This window comes from Geotrypetes seraphini, chromosome 5 (genome assembly GCF_902459505.1).
Source record: "Geotrypetes seraphini chromosome 5, aGeoSer1.1, whole genome shotgun sequence".
Classification (NCBI taxonomy): Eukaryota; Metazoa; Chordata; class Amphibia; order Gymnophiona; family Dermophiidae; genus Geotrypetes; species Geotrypetes seraphini.
In genome coordinates this window covers 170,312,029-170,331,483 of record NC_047088.1, presented here as the reverse complement: position 1 = coordinate 170,331,483, position 19,455 = coordinate 170,312,029, and the positions used below count along the sequence as shown (strand labels likewise).

Below are 19,455 nucleotides of genomic sequence, written 5' to 3'. Positions count from 1 at the left end.
TCTCTCTCCCTCCCGCTGTCTATCTTTCTCTTTCTGTCTGTTTCCCTCCCGCTGTCTATCTTTCTCTTTCTGTCTGTTTCCCTCCCGCTGTCTATCTTTCTCTTTCTGTCTGTTTCCCTCCCGCTGTCTATCTTTCTCTTTCTGTCTGTTTCCCTCCCGCTGTCTATCTTTCTCTTTCTGTCTGTTTCCCTCCCGCTGTCTATCTTTCTCTTTCTGTCTGTTTCCCTCCCGCTGTCTATCTTTCTCTTTCTGTCTGTTTCCCTCCCGCTGTCTATCTTTATTTCTTTCTGTCTCTCTCTCCCTCCCGCTGTCTATCTTTCTGTCTCTCTCTCCCTCCCGCTGTCTATCTTTCTGTCTGTCTGTTTCCCTCCCGCTGTCTATCTTTCTCTTTCTGTCTGTTTCCCTCCCGCTGTCTATCTTTCTCTTTCTGTCTGTTTCCCTCCCGCTGTCTATCTTTCTTTTTGTCTGTCTCTCCCTCCCGCTGTCTTTCTTTCTTTTTGTCTGTCTCTACCTCCCACTGTCTTTCTTTCTTCTGTCTGTCTGTCTCTCTCCCTCCCGCTGTCTATCTTTCTTTCTGTCTGTCTGTCTCTCTCCCTCCCGCTGTCTATCTTTCTTTCTGTCTGTCTGTCTATCTCTCTCCCTCCCGCTGTCTGTCTTTCTCTCTCTGTCTGTCTGTCTCCCTCCCGCTGTCTTTCTGTCTGTCTGTCTCTCTCCATCCCGCTGTCTGTCTTTCTTTCTGTCTGTCTCTCTCCCTCCCTCCCGCTGTCTGTCTTTCTTTCTGTCGTCTCTCTCCCTCCCGCTGTCTGTCTTTCTGTCTCTTTCTCTCTCTCTCTCTGTGGCCCCCTGCCTTTATTTGTCTTTCTCCATGGCCCCCTTCTGTCTCCCCCCCAAAGCAAACCAAGATTGCTCCCTGCACCCAGCACACCCCTCCCCCCAAAGCAGAGCAAGTTCACTCCCTGGCCCCCTTTTCCTCTCCCCACCCCCACTTCCTTGTGCAGCAGCAGCATTCCCTCCCCCTACATTTCCCTGTGCAGCAGCATTTCCCTCCCCCAACCCCACTTCCCTATGCAGCAGCAGCATTTCTTCCCCCTCCACTTCCCTGTGCAGCTGCATCAGCAGCATTCCTCCCCCCTTCCCTGTGCGGCAGCATTTCTCTTTGTTTCTGGCTGGCTCCCTTACAGTCCCTTGGTGAAGTTATTTTTGAGTTTAAAGCTGCTGCCGCGGCTCCTCTCACGATCCACGCCTGCGTCGGAAGCCTTCTCTCTGACATGATGCCAAAGAGGCTTCCAACGCAGGTGCAGCTCGTGAGAGGACCCGCAGCAGTGGCTTTGAACTTAAAAATAACTTCAGCAAGGGACTGTAAAAAAGCCAGCCAGATCGCGGGCTGCAGAACAGTACTTGGGGGGCTGTGATTTTGAGACCGCTGTAAGGGCGGGAAGGAGGAGTCACCTCCGTGGTCACCGCCTCCATGCTTAAGGTGCTTCCGCATGTGCAGAAGAAACCACCGCCGACTCCTTCTACTGCGCATGCGAAGCCACCGAGCTACGGATTACAGACGCAGAGATCACAGAGTGTGAAGTGCGCATGCGCGCTTAGGGTTTTATTTATGATAGATTATACATTCCCTATGGATAAGAACATAAGAAGTTGCCTCCGCTGGGTCAAACCAGAGGTCCATCGCGCCCAGCAGTCTGCTCCCGCGGCGGCCCATCAGGTCCATGACCTGTAAGGTGATCCTTGTCTAAAACCCTTTATTCCCCTTTATGCTTCTATCTATACCCTTTCATAATCCCATCTCTACCTCTATCTGTATCACTCAATCCCCGCATCCTTCAGGAATTTATCCAATTCTTCTTTAAAACCCCGTAGTGTACTCTGTCCTATCACAACCTCCGGAAACGCATTCCAGGTAACTTTGTATAATTTAATAAGTCATTTTGTGGGTGCTTTAACTACAGAAATATGCTTTTATAAAATTGACCTCCTAATATGTAAGTGTGTGTAAGACCAACACAATAAATTAATAACCTCCAATATGTATAAGACCAACAGTTTTTATATTTATTAGGGAGAGGTGTTCTAGAGCAGTGTTTCTCGACTTCTTCAAGCCAAGTACCACCTAAGTCTAACAAATATCAACCGAGTATCCCCGCCCAAGCTCTGCCCCTGAACCCATCCCCATACTAGCACTAATTGTAATGCAATTTCTTCCATTCATTTTTCATATACACATTTTTCTTATTAATACATAATGGTAACCACAAAATAAAAAAAACACAAAGCACATACTGTACGCAGATAAAATGTTAATTATCTTTTATATTTGGGGGGTTTTCTCAGAGGTCAAGGCAGATAACTTTAAAATATGCAATGTCACCTCATTAACAACTATAGAAAAATAGACAAATATAGTGCAAAATATAGACGGCAGATATAAATTCTCAAAACTGACACATTTCGATCACTAAATTGAAAATAAAATCATTTTTCATAGTTTTGTTGTCTGGTGATTTAATGAGTCTCTGGTTGCACTTCCTTCTGACTGTGCATCCAATATTTCTTTCGTTCTCCCTCTTGCACGCATTTCCTTCCCCAACCAACATCTCTCTGTTTCTCTATGAGTCCAACTTTTCTTCCTCTCTCCTCCACCCCTATTGGCAACATGTCTTACTCTTGCTCTCACTGTCCATCTGTGTTTCTTTCATTCTCTCTCTTGCTGCAAAGGGAATGGGAAGAAAAGAGAGAGAGATCCAGGGTCCATCTCTCCCACCCCCTCTTCTGCCACATCCAATATTTCTCCTCCTCTCATCCCACAGATCATGTGCAGCATTTTCACCACTGCCCACCAGCCCCCATGCCCATTTCTCCTTCTATCACCCCTCTCCAGCACCATGCCACATCTGTCCCTCCATCACTATGTCCAACATTCCTCCCCCTTGCATCCCCTTCAATCTGTCCCTCTGTTCTCTCTCTTCCACCATATCCAATATTTCTCCTTCTTATACTCTTTCCCATTCATCTCTACCTTGCTCCTCTCTCTATGCTCAATTTTAGTGCCCCCTCTATTCTGTGTCCCCAGTTCATGCCCCGCCTCTTGCTTTCCAGCATTTGTCTTAAAATCATGCTCCTCCCATGTCCCAATGCGCTCCTTCTCCTCCTCCTTTCTCCCAGATCATGTCCCCTCTCTCCCTTACTTACTCACTCCAGGGTCATACTCGCTACCTTCAGGGCCGTTCAGCTGGGCTGCTCCTTCTGCCTTCATTAGCATATGTTGCAGGGACACGCGGGCAGCAGCTCTTACATGCTGCACAGGCTGACCCACAAGCCTTCCCTTTGACGTCGAAGAGAAGGCTTCTGGATCAGCCACATGCAGCGTGAAAGAGCCACTGATGCGTCCCTGCAACAAGTGCCGCTGAAGGCAGCAAGGAGCAGCCTACCTGGAAGGAGGTAAATGGGATCCCCTGCTGACCCAGAAGGCTTCCCTCCGACGATGGCTATGACATTGGAGGGAAGCCACCTGGGTCAGCTTCAGTGGAGGGGGGCAGGCAGGAAGGAAGGCATGGAATTCCTGGTGGCGGTAGCAGCTTCAGTGGAGGGGGGCAGGCAATAAGGAGTGCATGGGATCCTCAGCGGTGGTCATTAAGGAGGAAGACCCGTGCAGTGTCATGTACCCTCAACAAGAGGCTCGTATATCCTGTGTTAAGTAACACTGTTATAGGAGGTAGGGAAGGGCAGTACTGTAATTCATGTACATACTTTTAGATTTTAAAGTGTGAATGTGTAAATTTAATAACAAAACTACTCCACAAGTAACAGGTATAATTCTGTGTAATTTTCAAAACAAACCTGTGTAAAGAATTTGCTTTGAAAATTGATATAATTTATTTGTGCAACAGCTGACACACTTGTGTAGAATGCTAGTTACTTCATATAACAGATGTGTATGTCATCTGCCTTGACATCTAACAGATGCATTGAGCTGGCGTTAGCTCTAGCCGCATAGCACGGGTTTAGCACGCGCTAAAGAGCTGCGTGTGCCAAAACCGCTAACGCGGCTTCGTAAAAGAAGCCCTTAGATTCACTAAGACATGTGTGTTGTTTGCTTCCCCATAACATGTGTATTAGCGTGTCCCGTCACAATTTCTGTAACGCTTGTGTACTGATCATGTAGCTCACTATTCTTCCTGTAAAACAGGGGTAGGGAACTCCGGTCCTCGAGAGCCATATTCCAGTCGGGTTTTCAGGATTTCCCCAATGAATATGCATTGAAAGCAGTGCATGCACATAGATCACATGCATATTCATTGGGGAAATCCTGAAAACCCGACTGGAATACGGCTCTCGAGGACCAGAGTTCCCTACCCCTGCTGTAAAATGTCATGTATGTTATTGATCCTGAAAACTACTATGTACTTATCATTGTAACCTGTTCTGAGCTTCTGGGGAGGACAGGCTAAAAAACTAACTAAATAGAATAAATAAGTCCCACCCACCCCTAATGTGTTCTCTACTTGCCCACAAGTACACTAAAAATGTCAAAATTGACAGACTTTATATGTTGTGTAACTGACTATAACCTATGTTTGTGCTAGGTACATGCAAAAAACCATATGTGGCTCTTATTGATGGGATTACAATGGGAGGGGTAAGTAAACTATTCTTTTAGTGAGGCTACTATGAAGGTTTGTTCATTTGATCAAAGTTACAAAGTTGGTGCCTGAATTTAATATCAGATGGACGTTTAGGCAGATATGCCTTATTGTAACCAAATGAAGTCTGAATTTAAAACCAAGATGGTTTTTAAAGGTCTGCCATATCACCCATATGTTTGTGATGATTAATGCATTCATCCATTGAAAAATTCATTGCTTTATTTGTTTCCTTTTGTATAGTGTACTTAGGCGATAGCAGTAAAGACTGTTTTGTAGAAAATACTGTATTAATAGAAAAACAATATTCAGAATTTACAATTTATCGCCAGTGCACTGCTTGTGAGCTGGCATAATTTGCAGTAAAGATTAGTTTGTATATTAAGGGCAATTGGTTTGAAGCCGATGGCACAGTGCGCAGCAGCCGCTAAGAGAGCGAATAGAATGCTAGGTATTATCAAGAAGGGTATACAACCAGAACGATAGAAGTTATCCTGCCGTTGTATCGGGCGATGGTGTGTCCGCATCTGGAGTACTGCGTCCAATTTTGGTCGCCGTACCTTAAGAAGGATATGCCGTTACTTGAGAGGGTTCAGAGGAGAGCGACACGTTTGACAAAAGGGATGGAAAACCTTTCATATGCTGAGAGATTGGAGAAACTGGGTCTCTTTTTCCTGGAGAAGAGGAGACTTAGAAGGAATATGATAAGAGACTTAAAAGATCATGAAGGGCATAGAGAGAGTAGAGAGGGACAGATTCTTCAAACTTTCAAAGAATAAAAGAACAAGAGGACATTTGGAAAAGTTGAAAAATGGACAGATTCAAAACAAATGCTAGGGAGTTCTTCTTTACCCAACGTGTGCCACCTGGAATGTGCTTCCAGAGGAAGTAATAGGGCAGAGTATGGTACTGGGGTTTAAGATAGGATTGGACAATTTCCTGCTGGAAAAGGGGATAGAGGGGTATAGATAGAGGATTATTGCACAGATCCTGGACCTGTTGGGCCACCGCGTGAGCGGGCTGCTGGGCATGATGGACCTCAGGTCTGACCCAGCGGAGACATTGCTTATGTTCTTATTAAGACCCTCTTGAGGAAGTGTATAGGAAGTTACAGAACCAACTTATCCCATCATACAGAGCAGGGAGGTCATGGTCCAGGAAAGATAAAATTCCTGAGTACAGCCTAGTTAGGGAGGCCCAAGGAAGACGAGTGCAGCCCTCCAGCATATGCCTTCACCATATATATAGTCATGTGAAAAAATTAGAACACCCAATGAAATATTCAGAAATGTTCACATATCAATGTTGAATCTTTTTTTTATTATTATTTATCTCTGTAAAATAAAGTTGCAGGCAAACAACAAAAATTTTCCTTGATTTTCTCATGAAACAAAAGATATCCACAAAAATGTATATTCTAATTGAGGAATAAACTAGGACACCCCCTCATATCCTCCCACTTAAAAGTGGCTCAAATCACACACAGGTATATCACAGGTGCACATGATTAGAACATCATTACTCAGCATTTTTAATGTTTGCTCTACTTAAATTTCAGACAGTTTGTTGGGTATGCTCTTGACTGCTGCGGTGAGAGTGAACACCATGGTGAGATCAAAAGAGTTATCTGAGGCCTTCAGAAAGAAGATTGTAGCAATTTATAAGTCTGGTAAGGGATTTAAAAAGATCTTGAAAGAATTTGATATTAGCTATTCCATGGTCCGGAAAACAGTGTACAAATGGAGGACTTTCCAAATTAACTGCCAACATGCCCAGGTCTGACCGTCCAAGCAAGTTGACCTCCCTCCCCCCCCCCCCCAAGCAGACCACAAGATGCTAAGTCTCCAAAAACCCTAAAATGTAATCATGGGCTCTATAGTGGAATCTTGCTACTGTTGATGTGAAAGTGCATGCCTCTACAATCAGAAAGAGACTGCACAAATTTACCTTGCATCGGAGGTGTGCAAGGAGGAAGCCTTTGCTTTCTAAGAGAGACATCAAGACCAGACTGAAGTTTGCCAGAGAGAACATAAACAAACACCAGGACTTTTGGAATAGAGTATGGACAGATAAGTCTAAAATGGAATTATTTGGACACCAGAAAAGAGGACATGTTTGATGTACACCAAATACAGAATTCCAGGAAAAGAACCTCATACCAACTGTGAAATATGGAGGTGGAAGTGTCATGGTTTGAGGATGCTTTGTTGCAGGAGGACCTAGCCAGCTCACCATTATAGAATCCACTATGAATTCTGCCGTGTATTAGAAGGTGCTTGAGGAACATGTGAGATCATCTGTAAGAAAATTAGAGCGGAAGCGGAACTGACCCTGCAATACGACAATGACACAAAACATACCAGTAAAGCCACCAAGAACTGGCTGAAAACTAAGAAATGGAGAGTACTGGAGTGACCAAGTCAAAGCCCTGATCTTAATACCATTGAGGTGCTGTGGGGTGATTTGAAATAGGCTGTACATGCAAAAAAACCCTCAAACATCTCACAGCTGAAAGAATTCTTCATTGAGAAGTGGGCCAAATTTTCCTCAGACTGATGTCAGACTGGTAGAAGCATCTCACTGCAGTTACTTCAGCCAAAGGGGGGTAACACTAGCTATTAGAGTGTAAGGCAGGGGTGCCTACACTTTTTTGGCTTGCGAGCTACTTTTCAAATGACCAAGTCAAAATGATCTACCAACAATAAAATTTTAAAAAACATACTGTACACGGAGAAAATGTTAATCATCATTTGTATTCGGGGTTTTTTTCAGAGGTCAAGGCAGATGACTTTAAAATATGCAATGTCACCTCAGTAACAACTATACAAAAATAGACAAATATACCCCCTCCCCTTTTACTAAACCGCGATAATGGGTTTTAGCGCAGGGAGCTGCGCTGAATGCCCTGCGCTGCTCCCGATGCTCATAGGCTCCCTGCGCTAAAAACCACTATTGCGGTTTACTAAAAGGGGGGCCATAGTGCAAAATATAGACAGCAGATATAAATTCTCAAAATGGACACATTTTGATCACTAAAGTGAAAATAAAATCATTTTTCCTACCTTTTTGTCTGATGATTTCATGAGTCCCTGGTTGCACTTCCTTCTTCTGACTGTAAATCCAATATTTCTTTCTTTCTGCCCCCCCCCCCATTTCTTTCTGTCTCCCTCTTTCTTCCCCTGCCCCCTCTTTATTTCTCTTTCTTTCTCCCTCTGCCTTTCTTTCTCTTTCCCCCTGCCTGCCTGTCTGTCTTTCTTTCTCTCTCCCCCTGCCCCCCAAGCCATCGTGCCAATTTCTCCACTTCCCAATTCTTTCTCTCTCCCTGCCCCCCTCAAGCCACCATGCTGATTTTTCCCTGCTTCCCCAAGTCAGGTCTGGTACGTACAAGCGCCAGGCCCACAATCCTCCCCCCCCCCCCCCCCCGACTTCAATTCTGATGTCTGAGAGGAAGTTCCAGGCCATCCAGGCAGCGATTGACTGGCCCAGAACTTACTTCCTTTCTGAATTAGCTACAATAGATTAGTAATAAGTGTGGGGGTCGTGTCGATGAAAGATAATCATCACCACATAAATTAAGAGTGAAAGCCATCATGATCCCATTAGTGGTGCTCTGAGACACTATCCTCCACATTTAGATAGACCTTCATTAATTTGCTTTTCTGTGGAGTTTAATAAAAAGACCCCAAGACTTATTAGTGGAAGCTATAGATTTGTAGTTCAAGGAAACTGTGGTTCCAGGACAGGATGTAAAATAAACAGTATCTAAAATAAACATCTTTGTCAAAAGTTCACATTTACTGATTTCTATTAGTTGACCTAAAACTCCAAGAACTGGTATGAGCATTCTCCTTTAGCCATACTATGCCATCATTGCTGTGGCATATTATTTATTTATTAGGATTTATTTATTACCTTTTTAAAAAGAAGATATTGCCCAAGGCAGTGTACAGGAAGAACGATGGATGTACACAATAGATATTTTCCCTTTTATGCTGGGAGATTTCCAACATGGTATGTAGCTAAAGTAGTACAGAAAACTATATTTTTCACTATTCAATCACAACAGAAATGGAAAAAAAAAGAGGGGGGGCCCCAGCAGCATGTATGAATATCCTTTTCAGGAATCAGAGAGAAAATAGAGTAAAGGGTGTATCATTTCATTATAAGTACTTCATTTAGGCAAAACATTTACAGTAAGTGACAGCATTTACAAGAAGTAGAAGTTTGCCTAACGATGTTTTGAATCTTTGGGCATGAGATTATTAAATCTGTGCCTCAGCATGCACAGCTGTTTTTAATCTTGTTTCTGCCATCTGTCTTAGGAGCTGCTGCTGGTCATATTTACCAGAATAAAACAGATCAGTGCAGAGACAAACAGTTGTCAAGATAAAATATTGCTGGGCAGAGCAGGGAGTGAGAATGGAACATATGAATAATGTATTTCCACTTAAGAGTATGAGCATGAATCAAGAGTTATTTGGAGAGGTTCAGAAGGTGTGGCTTGTGGATGTTTTGGTGTTGAACTGTAGATATCGGCAGATGAGGGTTCACTCGGTCTGCCCTCAAATTCTATTCTGTTTTATGATCTTCTCCCTCTTTCCTCTCACAATGTTTAACTCTTACCTTATCTGTCATCCTCCATAAAAAAGTATTTTTCCATGATCATTTTTTTCAGCTTTTCCTTTCACCTTCATATGATGACCCCTTGCCTTCAGTGTTTCATTTTGTGGAAAATGTTTTTCTGGTTCTTTAGTGAAACCTGCTTGATAAGCGCTTCTTACATCTCTCCTAGAGGCGCTTGCCAGTTTTTCAGGATTACCACAGTTTAATCCTTAAAACCTGATTGGCTGGCTAGATGTGCCATTTTGAATGTTGGTTTCATAGTGTCTATGGGGTCCTATTACTCAGTTATGTTAGGCACGAAGCACACCTAACATGCTATCCAGGTGCCTTAATTGCACAGTAAGTATTTCTTTAAACTTTTTTGGGAAGGGGTGTGTCACAGATGGAGAATTGGCGTTTGTGCCATTCAGCTAAGCACGCTGACATTTGTGTGCACTGAGGGCCTGATTCTGTATAGGACATTAGTCTCGTCGGCTGCCTAAGAAGTGGCTGAGAATCTCATACCAACATCTATACAGAATTGTGTGTACTTGAAAGGACAGATGCCCTACCCTCAACCCCCCCTCCCCCCCCCGATTCTCTAACTGGCACCTATGTCATCTGACGCCAATTAGAGAATTGCATCTGCCTGATTGCAAAGATGGGTGGCTCGGCCACGTATCCTTGCTAAGAGAGCCCCTGCCATAAGAACATAAGAACATAAGCAGTGCCTTCGCTGGGTCAGACCAGAGGTCCATCATGCCCAGCAGTCCGCACACGCGGTGGCCCAACAGGTCCAGGACCTGGACTGTAATCCTCTATCTATACCCCTCTATCCCCTTTTCCAGCAGGAAATTGTCCAATCCTTTCTTGAACCCCAGTACCGTACTCTGCCCTATTACGTCCTCTGGAAGCGCATTCCAGGTGTCCACCACACGTTGGGTAAAGAAGAACTTCCTAGCATTCGTTCTGAATCTGTCCCCTTTCAACTTTTCCGAGTGCCCTCTTGTTCTTTTATTATTCGAAAGTTTGAAGAATCTGTCCCTCTCTACTCTCTCTATGCCTTTCATGATCTTGTAAGTCTCTATCATATCCCCTCTAAGTCTCCTCTTCTCCAGGGAAAAGAGTCCCAGTTTTTCTAATCTCTCAGCGTATGAAAGGTTTTCTATCCCTTTTATCAGACGTGTCGCTCTTCTCTGAACCCTCTCGAGTAACGCCATATCTTTCTTAAGGTACGGCGACCAATATTGGACGCAGTACTCCAGATGAGGACGCACCATCGCCCGATACAACGGCAGGATAACTTCTTTCGTTCTGGTTGTAATACCCTTCTTGATTATGCCTAGCATTCTATTTGCCTTCTTAGCGGCCGCTGCGCACTGTGCCGTCAGCTTCATTGTCATGTCCACCATTACCCCCAAGTCCCTTTCTTGGGTACTCTCCTTCAGTAATATCCTTCCCATCGTATAGCTGCACCTCGGGTTTCTGCTTCCCACATGTAGTACTTTACATTTCTCAACGTTGAACTTCATCTGCCATCTTGTCGCCCATTCCCCTAGTTTGTTCAAGTCTCTTTGCAATTCTTCGCAGTCCTCTTTAGTCCGAGCTCCACTAAATAGTTTGGTGTCGTCCGCAAATTTTATTATCTCACACTTCGTCCCTGTTTCTAGATCATTTATGAATATATTAAATAGCAACGGCCCAAGCACCGAGCCCTGCGGGACACCACTCATGACCCTCCTCCAGTCCGAGTAGTGGCCCTTCACTCCCACCCTCTGTTTCCTACCCACCAACCAGTTTCTGATCCATCTATGTACATCTCCCTCCACCCCATGGTTCTTCAGTTTCCGAAGTAGGCGTTCGTGGGGTACTTTGTCAAAGGCTTTTTGGAAGTCTAGATATATGATGTCTATGGGGTCACCTCTGTCCATCCGTTTGTTAATTCCTTCGAAGAAGTGCAATAAGTTAGTTAGGCACGATCTCCCCTTGCTGAAACCATGTTGACTGGTTGTCAGAAGTTTGTTTCTTTCAAAATGTTCGTCAATGTTGTCTTTTATAAGTGCTTCCACCATTTTCCCTGGAACCGAGGTCAGACTCACCGGTCTGTAGTTGCCCGGGTCACCTCTTGATCCCTTTTTAAAGATGGGCGTAACATTGGCTATCTTCCAGTCCTCTGGGATCACGCCTGTTTTCAGGGATAGATTGCAAATTTGCTGCAGTAGTTCCGCTATCTCCTCCTTTAGTTCCTTCAGAACCCTTGGATGGATTCCGTCCGGACCCGGGGATTTGTCAGTTTTTAGTTTTTCTAGCTGCCTGCGTACGTCTTCCAGGCTCACTTCCATGGATGTTAATTTTTCTGCTTGATCTCCCTTGAAGATTTGCTCAGGTTCCGGTATGTTGGATGTGTCTTCATTTGTAAATACAGACGAAAAGAACATGTTAAGTCTTTCTACTATTTCTTTCTCTTCCTTCACCACTCCCTTCCTGTCTCCATCGTCCAGCGGTCCCACCTCCTCCCTGGCTGGTTGCTTCCCTTTAATATATCTAAAGAACGGTTTGAAATTTCGAGCTTCCCTGGCTAGCCTCTCTTCATACTCTCTTTTGGCTTTTCGAACCACACGGTGACATTCTTTTTGATACTTCCTGTGCTCTTTCCAGTTGTCCTCAGTTTTGTCCTTTTTCCATTTCCTGAATGAATATTTCTTATTGCCTATTGCTTCCTTCACTATTTTAGTTATCCACGCCGGGTCTTTTGTTCGACTCTTTTTGCACCCCTTTCTGAATCTGGGGATATACAGATTTTGCGCCTTGCTCACAGTGTCCTTGAAAAAAGACCAGGCATGTTCTACCATTTGCCATTTTCTGGAAATGTTCCTAAGTTTCTTCCTTACCATTTTCCTCATTGCTTCATAGTTTCCTTTCCTGAAGTTGAAAGTTGTCACTATGGTTCTATTTCCTTTCGGTATTCCTACTTCGACCTTGAACTTGATCATATTATGATCGCTGTTTCCCAACGGTCCTACTATTTCCAATTCCTTTGCAGGTCCCTTTAACCCATTTAGGATTAAATCCAGAGTGGCATTTCCTCTCGTCGGTTCTCTTACAAGCTGCTCCATGAAGCAATCTTGTATAGCCTCTAGGAATTCTGTCTCCCTAGCGCATTTTGAGCTTCCAAGACTCCAGTCTATCCCAAGATAGTTGAAGTCTCCCATAATAACCGTGTTACTGCTTTTGCATTCACGCTTCATCTCGTCTTCCATTTCTTCATCTATATCTCTAGTTTGCCCGGGTGGACGATAGTATAGACCCATCTTTATTTCTGGCCCTTTCCTTCCCAGTATTTTAACCCATAGCGATTCCAGGTTGTTGGTCGTCTCTGCTTTGTCCATTTTTGTCGATTGTATGCTTTCTTTTATGTATAGGGCTATTCCACCTCCTTTCTGTCCTGACCTGTCCTGGCGATAGAGCTTGTACCCTGGCAGTGCTGTATCCCATTTGTTTTCTTCATTCCACCACGTTTCAGAGACTCCAATGATGTCTATGTCTTCTGCATTGGCCATGGATTCCAATTCCCCCATTTTGTTTCTTAGGCTCCTTGCATTAGTATATATGCAATTTAGATCCTGGTATTTTCTTGTCTTCATTTCCTTTCCCTGTGCTTCGATCTTTAGTTTATTCTCTTGTGCTACAATACTTCTAACCTCCTCTTCTGTATTAGTCAACTCCTGTAATTTGACCATTGTTTCTTCCCAGCCTTTTTTCCCTTTAGTATCTTCATGGGATACCTTCTTCCGAATCGTCAACGGTTGGTCGACTGTCGGCTTTCCCCTTCTTCTTAGTTTAAAGCCTGTTCTATTCCTCTCCTGACGTTGTTTGCTAGAAGTCTAGTTCCCGCCGTTCTCAGGTGCTCCTGTAGAGCTTGCTCTTGCCCCAGAACGTTGTCCAGTTCCTCACGAAGTGGAATCCTTCTTCCTCACACCATTTCCTCATTCACGCATTTATTGATTGTAGTTCCTCCTGTCTTTTCACATCTGCCCTCTGTACCGGTAGGATCTCTGAGAATGCTATCTTCTGAGTCCTCATCTTCAGCTTCCTTCCCAGAATCTTGAACTGTTCAATCAGCGTGCTTCTTCTGTAGTCTCTCCTGCTGACATCATTCGTCCCAATGTGGATCAATACTGTGGTCTCTTCCATCTCCGCTCCGTCCAGGATCTTTCCAATTTTGTCTACGATGTCCTTGGTTCTTGCTCCTGGGAGGTAGGTCACCAGTCGATCCTCTCTCCCTCCTGCTACATGGCTGTCCACATGCCTCAGGATCGAGTCTCCCACTAGGATCGCTGACTTTCCCTTCTTTAATTTTCGCTTCGGTCTCAGGTCAATGTCCTTGGAGTACTTCGCTGCTTCTTCTTCTATGTCTTCGATGTGCTTCGCTGTTTCTTCTACTAGGCATCGACCAGCCATTTTCTCCCCCTCGTGTGATGCTCCTCTGTGGGTGTTTCTTTGAGGTCATCTGCTTCTTCTTCTCCCTTCCATGTTGGTGTTGGTGTAACTTCATCTTCCATCTGAAGTTCGTTCTCTTCCACCCTCCTCCTGTAGGCTTCCTCAATGAATTTCTCGAGTTCCCTGACTTCCTCCTCAATGTGTCTCTCGTTCATGAAGTCTTCAGCTGTCCTGACTGGGTCCTCAGTAGTGTAGAGTCCTTCTAGCACCTGTATCTTGTCCTCTAGTCGCTTTACTTCCTTCTTCAAGATTTTCAGCTCCTGACACCGACCGCATACATATGACTGTCTCCCCGAGGGGAGGTAGTCATACATATGACAGTCTGTGCAGAACACTGGAAAGCTCATCTTCTGGTTTCCCTCTACTTCCATTGTCGTTCCTGCACAGGAATTCTGATCAGCTGAGCCGGCAGGACTCCTTGAAACCATGGCTTCAGAGAGTCCTGCCAGCTAAGCTGATCGGGGGGAAATACCCCTGATGTAATCAGTTGATCCGGCTGTGGTAGAGGACCTCCCCAGCACCCACTTCCTCCTGCCTAACACCCGCCAACACTTACCTCCCAAACACCCATGTTCGGCAGGAGGGATGCCTCCTCCCTCCAGCCTAACACCCAATGTCATCCAACCCTATCCCCATGGGAGTGGCCTTTGGTATCTGGCTAATCGGAGTCTTAGGCCACTCCCAGTGCATACCAGGATGCACCAGGAAGGGGAAGGCCCCCAATTTTGGAAGAGGCGGGCTTTCTGGCAGGTAGGACTGGGCATCCCTCTTGGCAATCTTCAAAAGATACAGGGGGGTTGGTTGGGGTAGGATGTAAGGAGGTGTTTGGGGGTTCGGGGTAAGGTATCGCGGGATTGAAGGGACCCGATCAGCTGAGCCGGCAGGACTCCCCAAAACCATGGCTTTGGGGAGTCCTGCCAGTGTAGCTGATCAGGGGTAAGAAACACCTGCCATGATTAGCTGAGATCATGTCTAGTGTTTCTTACCCCCGATCAGCTCAGCCAGTAGGACTCCCCAAAGCCGTGGTTTTGGGGAGTCCTGCCAGCTAAGCTGATCGGGGATTCCCGTGCCACAATCAGCTCAGCTAGCCGCGTCTACTTTTCAGATTTGAAATGTAGGCTAGCATTTTGCTGGCCTATATTTCAGGCGTCCTGTCGTGGCTCTAGGATGCCTACCACTGCCGCCTACAATTGGGACATGTAGAATCAGCCCCTAAGAGAGTAACACAGACTTTAACACAGGAGCCTTTACTGCCTCTAACTAGGAGGTGATAAGAGCTTCAACATTATATATTTTTTTTAATGGCTATGCATTAAGTCCATTTCTTAGTGCACTTTAATAAAACAGCCCCTTAGCTTATACCCTATGCTGCCTATTAAGCTCTTTTAATGTGTTGACATTGTTAGTGGCATACAATACCAAAATGTGTTTTGTTGTTTGAATGTTCATTTCTGTAATTGTGTGAATATGTAAAGCTTTTTCTTGCTTTACATTGCCTTGTATAAACTTCTTCACAAAGGAAGTAAATAAAACCTAATAAATAAATTATCTTCCTTTCTGATCTTTCCTGTACAGAATGTATCCTTCTGTCTTATATAAGTCTTGTAGTGCAGGTCATGCACCATTTTATTGGTCCTTCTTTGAATAACCTCTATTTAATCGGTGACCTATAGTAGATATGGTCCTTAGAACTGAACATAGAACACAAAGGGGATCTTGCCAGAGGCACTACTAGTGATTCTCTCTTTGCATACAACTTGCTAATAATTTTCCCAGCTGCTTTGGCACAGTGACTGGCTACCTTGTGATTCTCAAAGATGATAATTCTCCCCAGGTCTCTTTCAGGGTAGTGTCTCCAGATGAGTTTGGCCTATATGAATAGTTAATATGGCAGCAGCAGTTAGCATATCTGGGTTTGAAGATTTGGACAAGTCTTTGGAGGAAGTGTCCATAATTTGCTATTAAGAAAGGCATAGGGAAAGCCACTGCTTCCCTGGGATTGGTAGCATGAATGAAGAGCTGTACGCTTTCGGCGCCATTTTCGAGTAATGACTGAGTGCATCAGTATAGTCGGAGATGAAGAAAGTAGGGGCTGTCTAGAGCCTCTATCAGTGGCCAAGGGGTACCTGCAAAAATCTGCAAAAATTTTTTTTAAATACCCCGGTCTGAAAGGAGACGGCAGGAAGAGGCGGAGTGACCTGTAAGAGACGGCGAAAGGGAAAACAACAGCGGGATGAAGGGGCGCTCGGTTGGTGAGGAAGAAGGGAAGAGAAGGGGAAAAATGTTTTAAAATTACCTTTTTGGTAGCTTGGAAAAAATCTTTAAAAATTTTTAAAAATTAGGGGATGAGGAGGAGATGGACTGAGGTCACTTGTGTTCCAGATTCAAGACAGTTGAGGCTAGTATTCTCATGAGACAAACCTTGAAGAAAGTCTACCTTAGAATGCAGCCATACAATCCAGCAGGTGTATGTAAAAATATTTGTTTGAATGCAAAGGAAGATACAAGGAAGAGCTTGTGAACATCTCCTTGGCAAGTGGAAGACCTTTTTGAGCTGGAAGCAAAGGGATCTTGAACTAAGTGGATACAAGAGAGTCTGGCTGGCGATCCTTTGGAAGAAGTGTGGGATTTTCTGAACACCCTGCCTACAGAATATAAGAATTGCCGCTGCGATCAAGATGGCTGCCGAACCTCTAAGCTGAGCGTCACGCGCTGGTGAGCTCTTCACTTACTTTTGATTCCGCGTTGAATTTTCGGCAGAATGCCCAAGCGGAGGGGTCGGAGCATGGCTGGGGCCTCGCGGAGCTCCGTCGGACCCAGCTTGGGAAACATTGAGGAGCTGTTTCGCCGCATGCAGAGTTCCCTGCAGTCGGAGGCGTTCCTGCTAGAGACGCCCCAAACGGGCAGAACGGAGGCGATCTCTCAGGGACTTGAGACCACGCTAAGCCCCGACACAAGGGCTCCGCCTCCACGCCCTCAGGTTACCAGCTCCCTGCGGGAGGGGGAACTCTCCAAAGAAGGAGTATCTTCAGCCCTGGAGGCCGTTGTCAATCATGGAGGGAGCAGGGATCCAGACTCTCCACATTTTCAAGAGAGTCTGTTTGAAGAAACAGAGGAGTCGACAGCAGAGGAGAGCGGACAGATCCAGGAGAGTGCTCAACAGGCAGTTTCACCAGTGGGAGAAGAGTCTGCAGCCTCTTCTTTTCATCTTCAGAGACCCCAAGAGGTAACACTTGAAACTATCTGGGACCTGGTTGCTAATATTCCTAATTTGTTAAAACCTCAATTAAATCAAATAGAAGGGGAAATAAAACATCATGATAAAGAAATAAAAGAAGGAAAAAAGGAAACAACAGAGCTTAGAAAAGAGATTGTCAGCATTAACCAGGAGTCAATTAAGACCAAACAAATTTATGAAACAATAATTAAGGACAATACCAATCTTAGAAGAAAGTTAGAATCCTTGGAAAACTTTTCCCGTGGAAATAATTTAAGATTGGTAAATTTAATTTTCCTAAGGTCTTGATGATTACACCTCGGGAGATGCTGAAAAGATATTTAATGGAAATTTTGAGTTTGTCTGAAAATATGATACCACCATTTACACAAGTTTACTATCTTCCTACTAATCAACGGAAACAACAGCAAGAGGTTGAACAGGAAAATTTGGATGTGTCCACTATATTGGAATCCTCGAATACTGAAAAGGCAGTCCCAGCAACCTTATTAACAGTGGCATTGGCCCCGGACAAAAACTGGTTACTGAGACTTTTCTTTAAAAATAAAATGAAAACATTTTTAGGAATGCAGATACAAATGTATCCTGATCTTGCCAGAGAAACCCAGAGGCGTCGTAAAGAATTTCTACTATTAAAGTCAGGGGTGTTGGCCCTTGGGGCAACTTTTTATTTACGTCACCCATGTAAATGCATAGTGTATTATTCTTCTCAGAAATTTGTCTTTTTTGATCCTTCATAGCTGGTGACCTTCCTGTCGCTGTCTCGCTTGGAAAAAGAAAAGGACAATAAGATCTAGCCCTAGATGGGAAGTTATTAGGGAACTTTGAGCTCAGCTTAGATTAATTTCAGCATTATTTGTTTTTCTTTCTTAATTTAAACTGTCCTTTGTACATCTTGATCTTCAAAGTGGACTTGAGTTAAAATTTAAGTAATATAATGGAGTTTTCTTTTTATTTTCTCTGAAATATGGATATGTATTATTCATTTGTTTCTTTGATTTTTGGACTTTAATATGATGATTATGGCTTTGTATCCTTAAACTTAAATTTTTGCTTTCTGTACAAGTTATACTTGATAATTATTTATAAAATGATAAATAAATAAATAAATAAAAAAGAATCTTGTTTTTATTTGGGATTCTGTTAAGTACTTGTGATCTGAATTGGCCACTGCTGAAAGCAGATGCTGGGCTACATGGACCATCAGTCTGACTCAGTATTGCCATTCTTATGTTAACATAAGAACATAAGAAATGCCAGCACCGGATCAGACCATGGGTCCATCTAGTCCAGCGATCCGCACACACGGAGGCCCAGCCAGGTCTACCCTGGCGAATACCTTAGTTACTCAATGTGTTTTTCAAGAAGATATGCATCCAACTTGCCCTTAAATCCTGGAATGGTGGTTTCTTACACAACCTCTTCTGGGAGAGCGTTCCAGGCATTCACCACTCGCTGTGTGAAGCAGAACTTTCTGACATTTGTCCTGGCCCTGTCTCCCCACAGCTTCAGTACATGACCTATTGTCCGAGTCACCTTCGACAATGTGAATAAAGGTGTTTCCTGTTCTATTTTGTCGAATCCTTTCAGTATTTTAAAAGTCTCGATCAGATCCCCTCGCAGTCTCCTCTTCTCGAGGGTGAAAAGTCCCAGTTTTCTGAGGTGATCTTTGTAGCTCAAATTTTCCATACCTTTTATTATTTTCGTTGCTCTCCTCTGCACCCTCTCCAGTAGTATTATATCCTTCTTTAGATAGGGAGACCAATATTGGACACAGTATTCCAAGTGTGGTCTCACCATCACTCTGTATAACGGCATTATTACATCCTCAGATCTACTCATGATACCCTTCTTTATCATGCTCAACATCCTGTTTGCTTTTTTTGCCGCCGCTGCGCATTGAGCTGACGGCTTTAGGGTCCTGTCTATCATTACCCCCAGGTCCCTTTCTTGTTCGCTTTTGCCCAAAGTTGCATCAAATAAGGTATACTGGTGCTCCTTGTTTTTCCTGCCCAGGTACATCACTTTGCATTTTTCTACGTTAAACTTCATTTGCCACTTCTCTGCCCATTTCTCCAATTGTCTCAAATCTTTCTGGAGTTCCTCGCAATCCGTCTGTGACCTGATTGCCCGACTCAGTTTTGTTCAAACTTGATGATTTCACTTATTGTTTCTTCTTCCAGGTCATTTATGTAAATATTGAACAAGATGGGCCCAAGAACCGAGCCCTGAGGCACTCCACTAGTTACTTTCTCCCAGTCCGAGAACTTTCCATTTACACTCACCCTCTGTCTTCTCTCTTCCAGCCATTTTCCTATCTATCTTAGTATGTCCCCTTCTATTCCATGACTTTGAAATTTTCTGAGAAGTCGCTCATGTGGAACTTTGTCAAAAGCCTTCTGGAAGTCCAAGTATATTATATCCACCGGTTCTCCGCTATCAGTATGTTTGTTCACCGTCTCAAAA

The 19,455-nt window shown here is 44.1% G+C and overlaps 1 protein-coding gene across 3 annotated transcripts in view; it reads left to right on the top strand.

Moving 5' to 3' along the window:
* The window catches only part of HIBCH (3-hydroxyisobutyryl-CoA hydrolase), a 201,039-nt gene that overhangs the window by 64,051 nt on the left and 117,533 nt on the right, over positions 1 to 19,455 (top strand). For 2 of the 3 annotated variants that reach the window (XM_033946047.1, XM_033946046.1), the window contains one exon: positions 4,593 to 4,645. The exons of the other annotated variant lie outside the window; for it this stretch is intronic. In XM_033946047.1, coding sequence (XP_033801938.1) covers positions 4,593 to 4,645 — 53 coding nt within the window. The remainder of the gene's footprint in view (positions 1 to 4,592; positions 4,646 to 19,455) is intronic. 3 annotated transcript variants of the gene reach the window in all.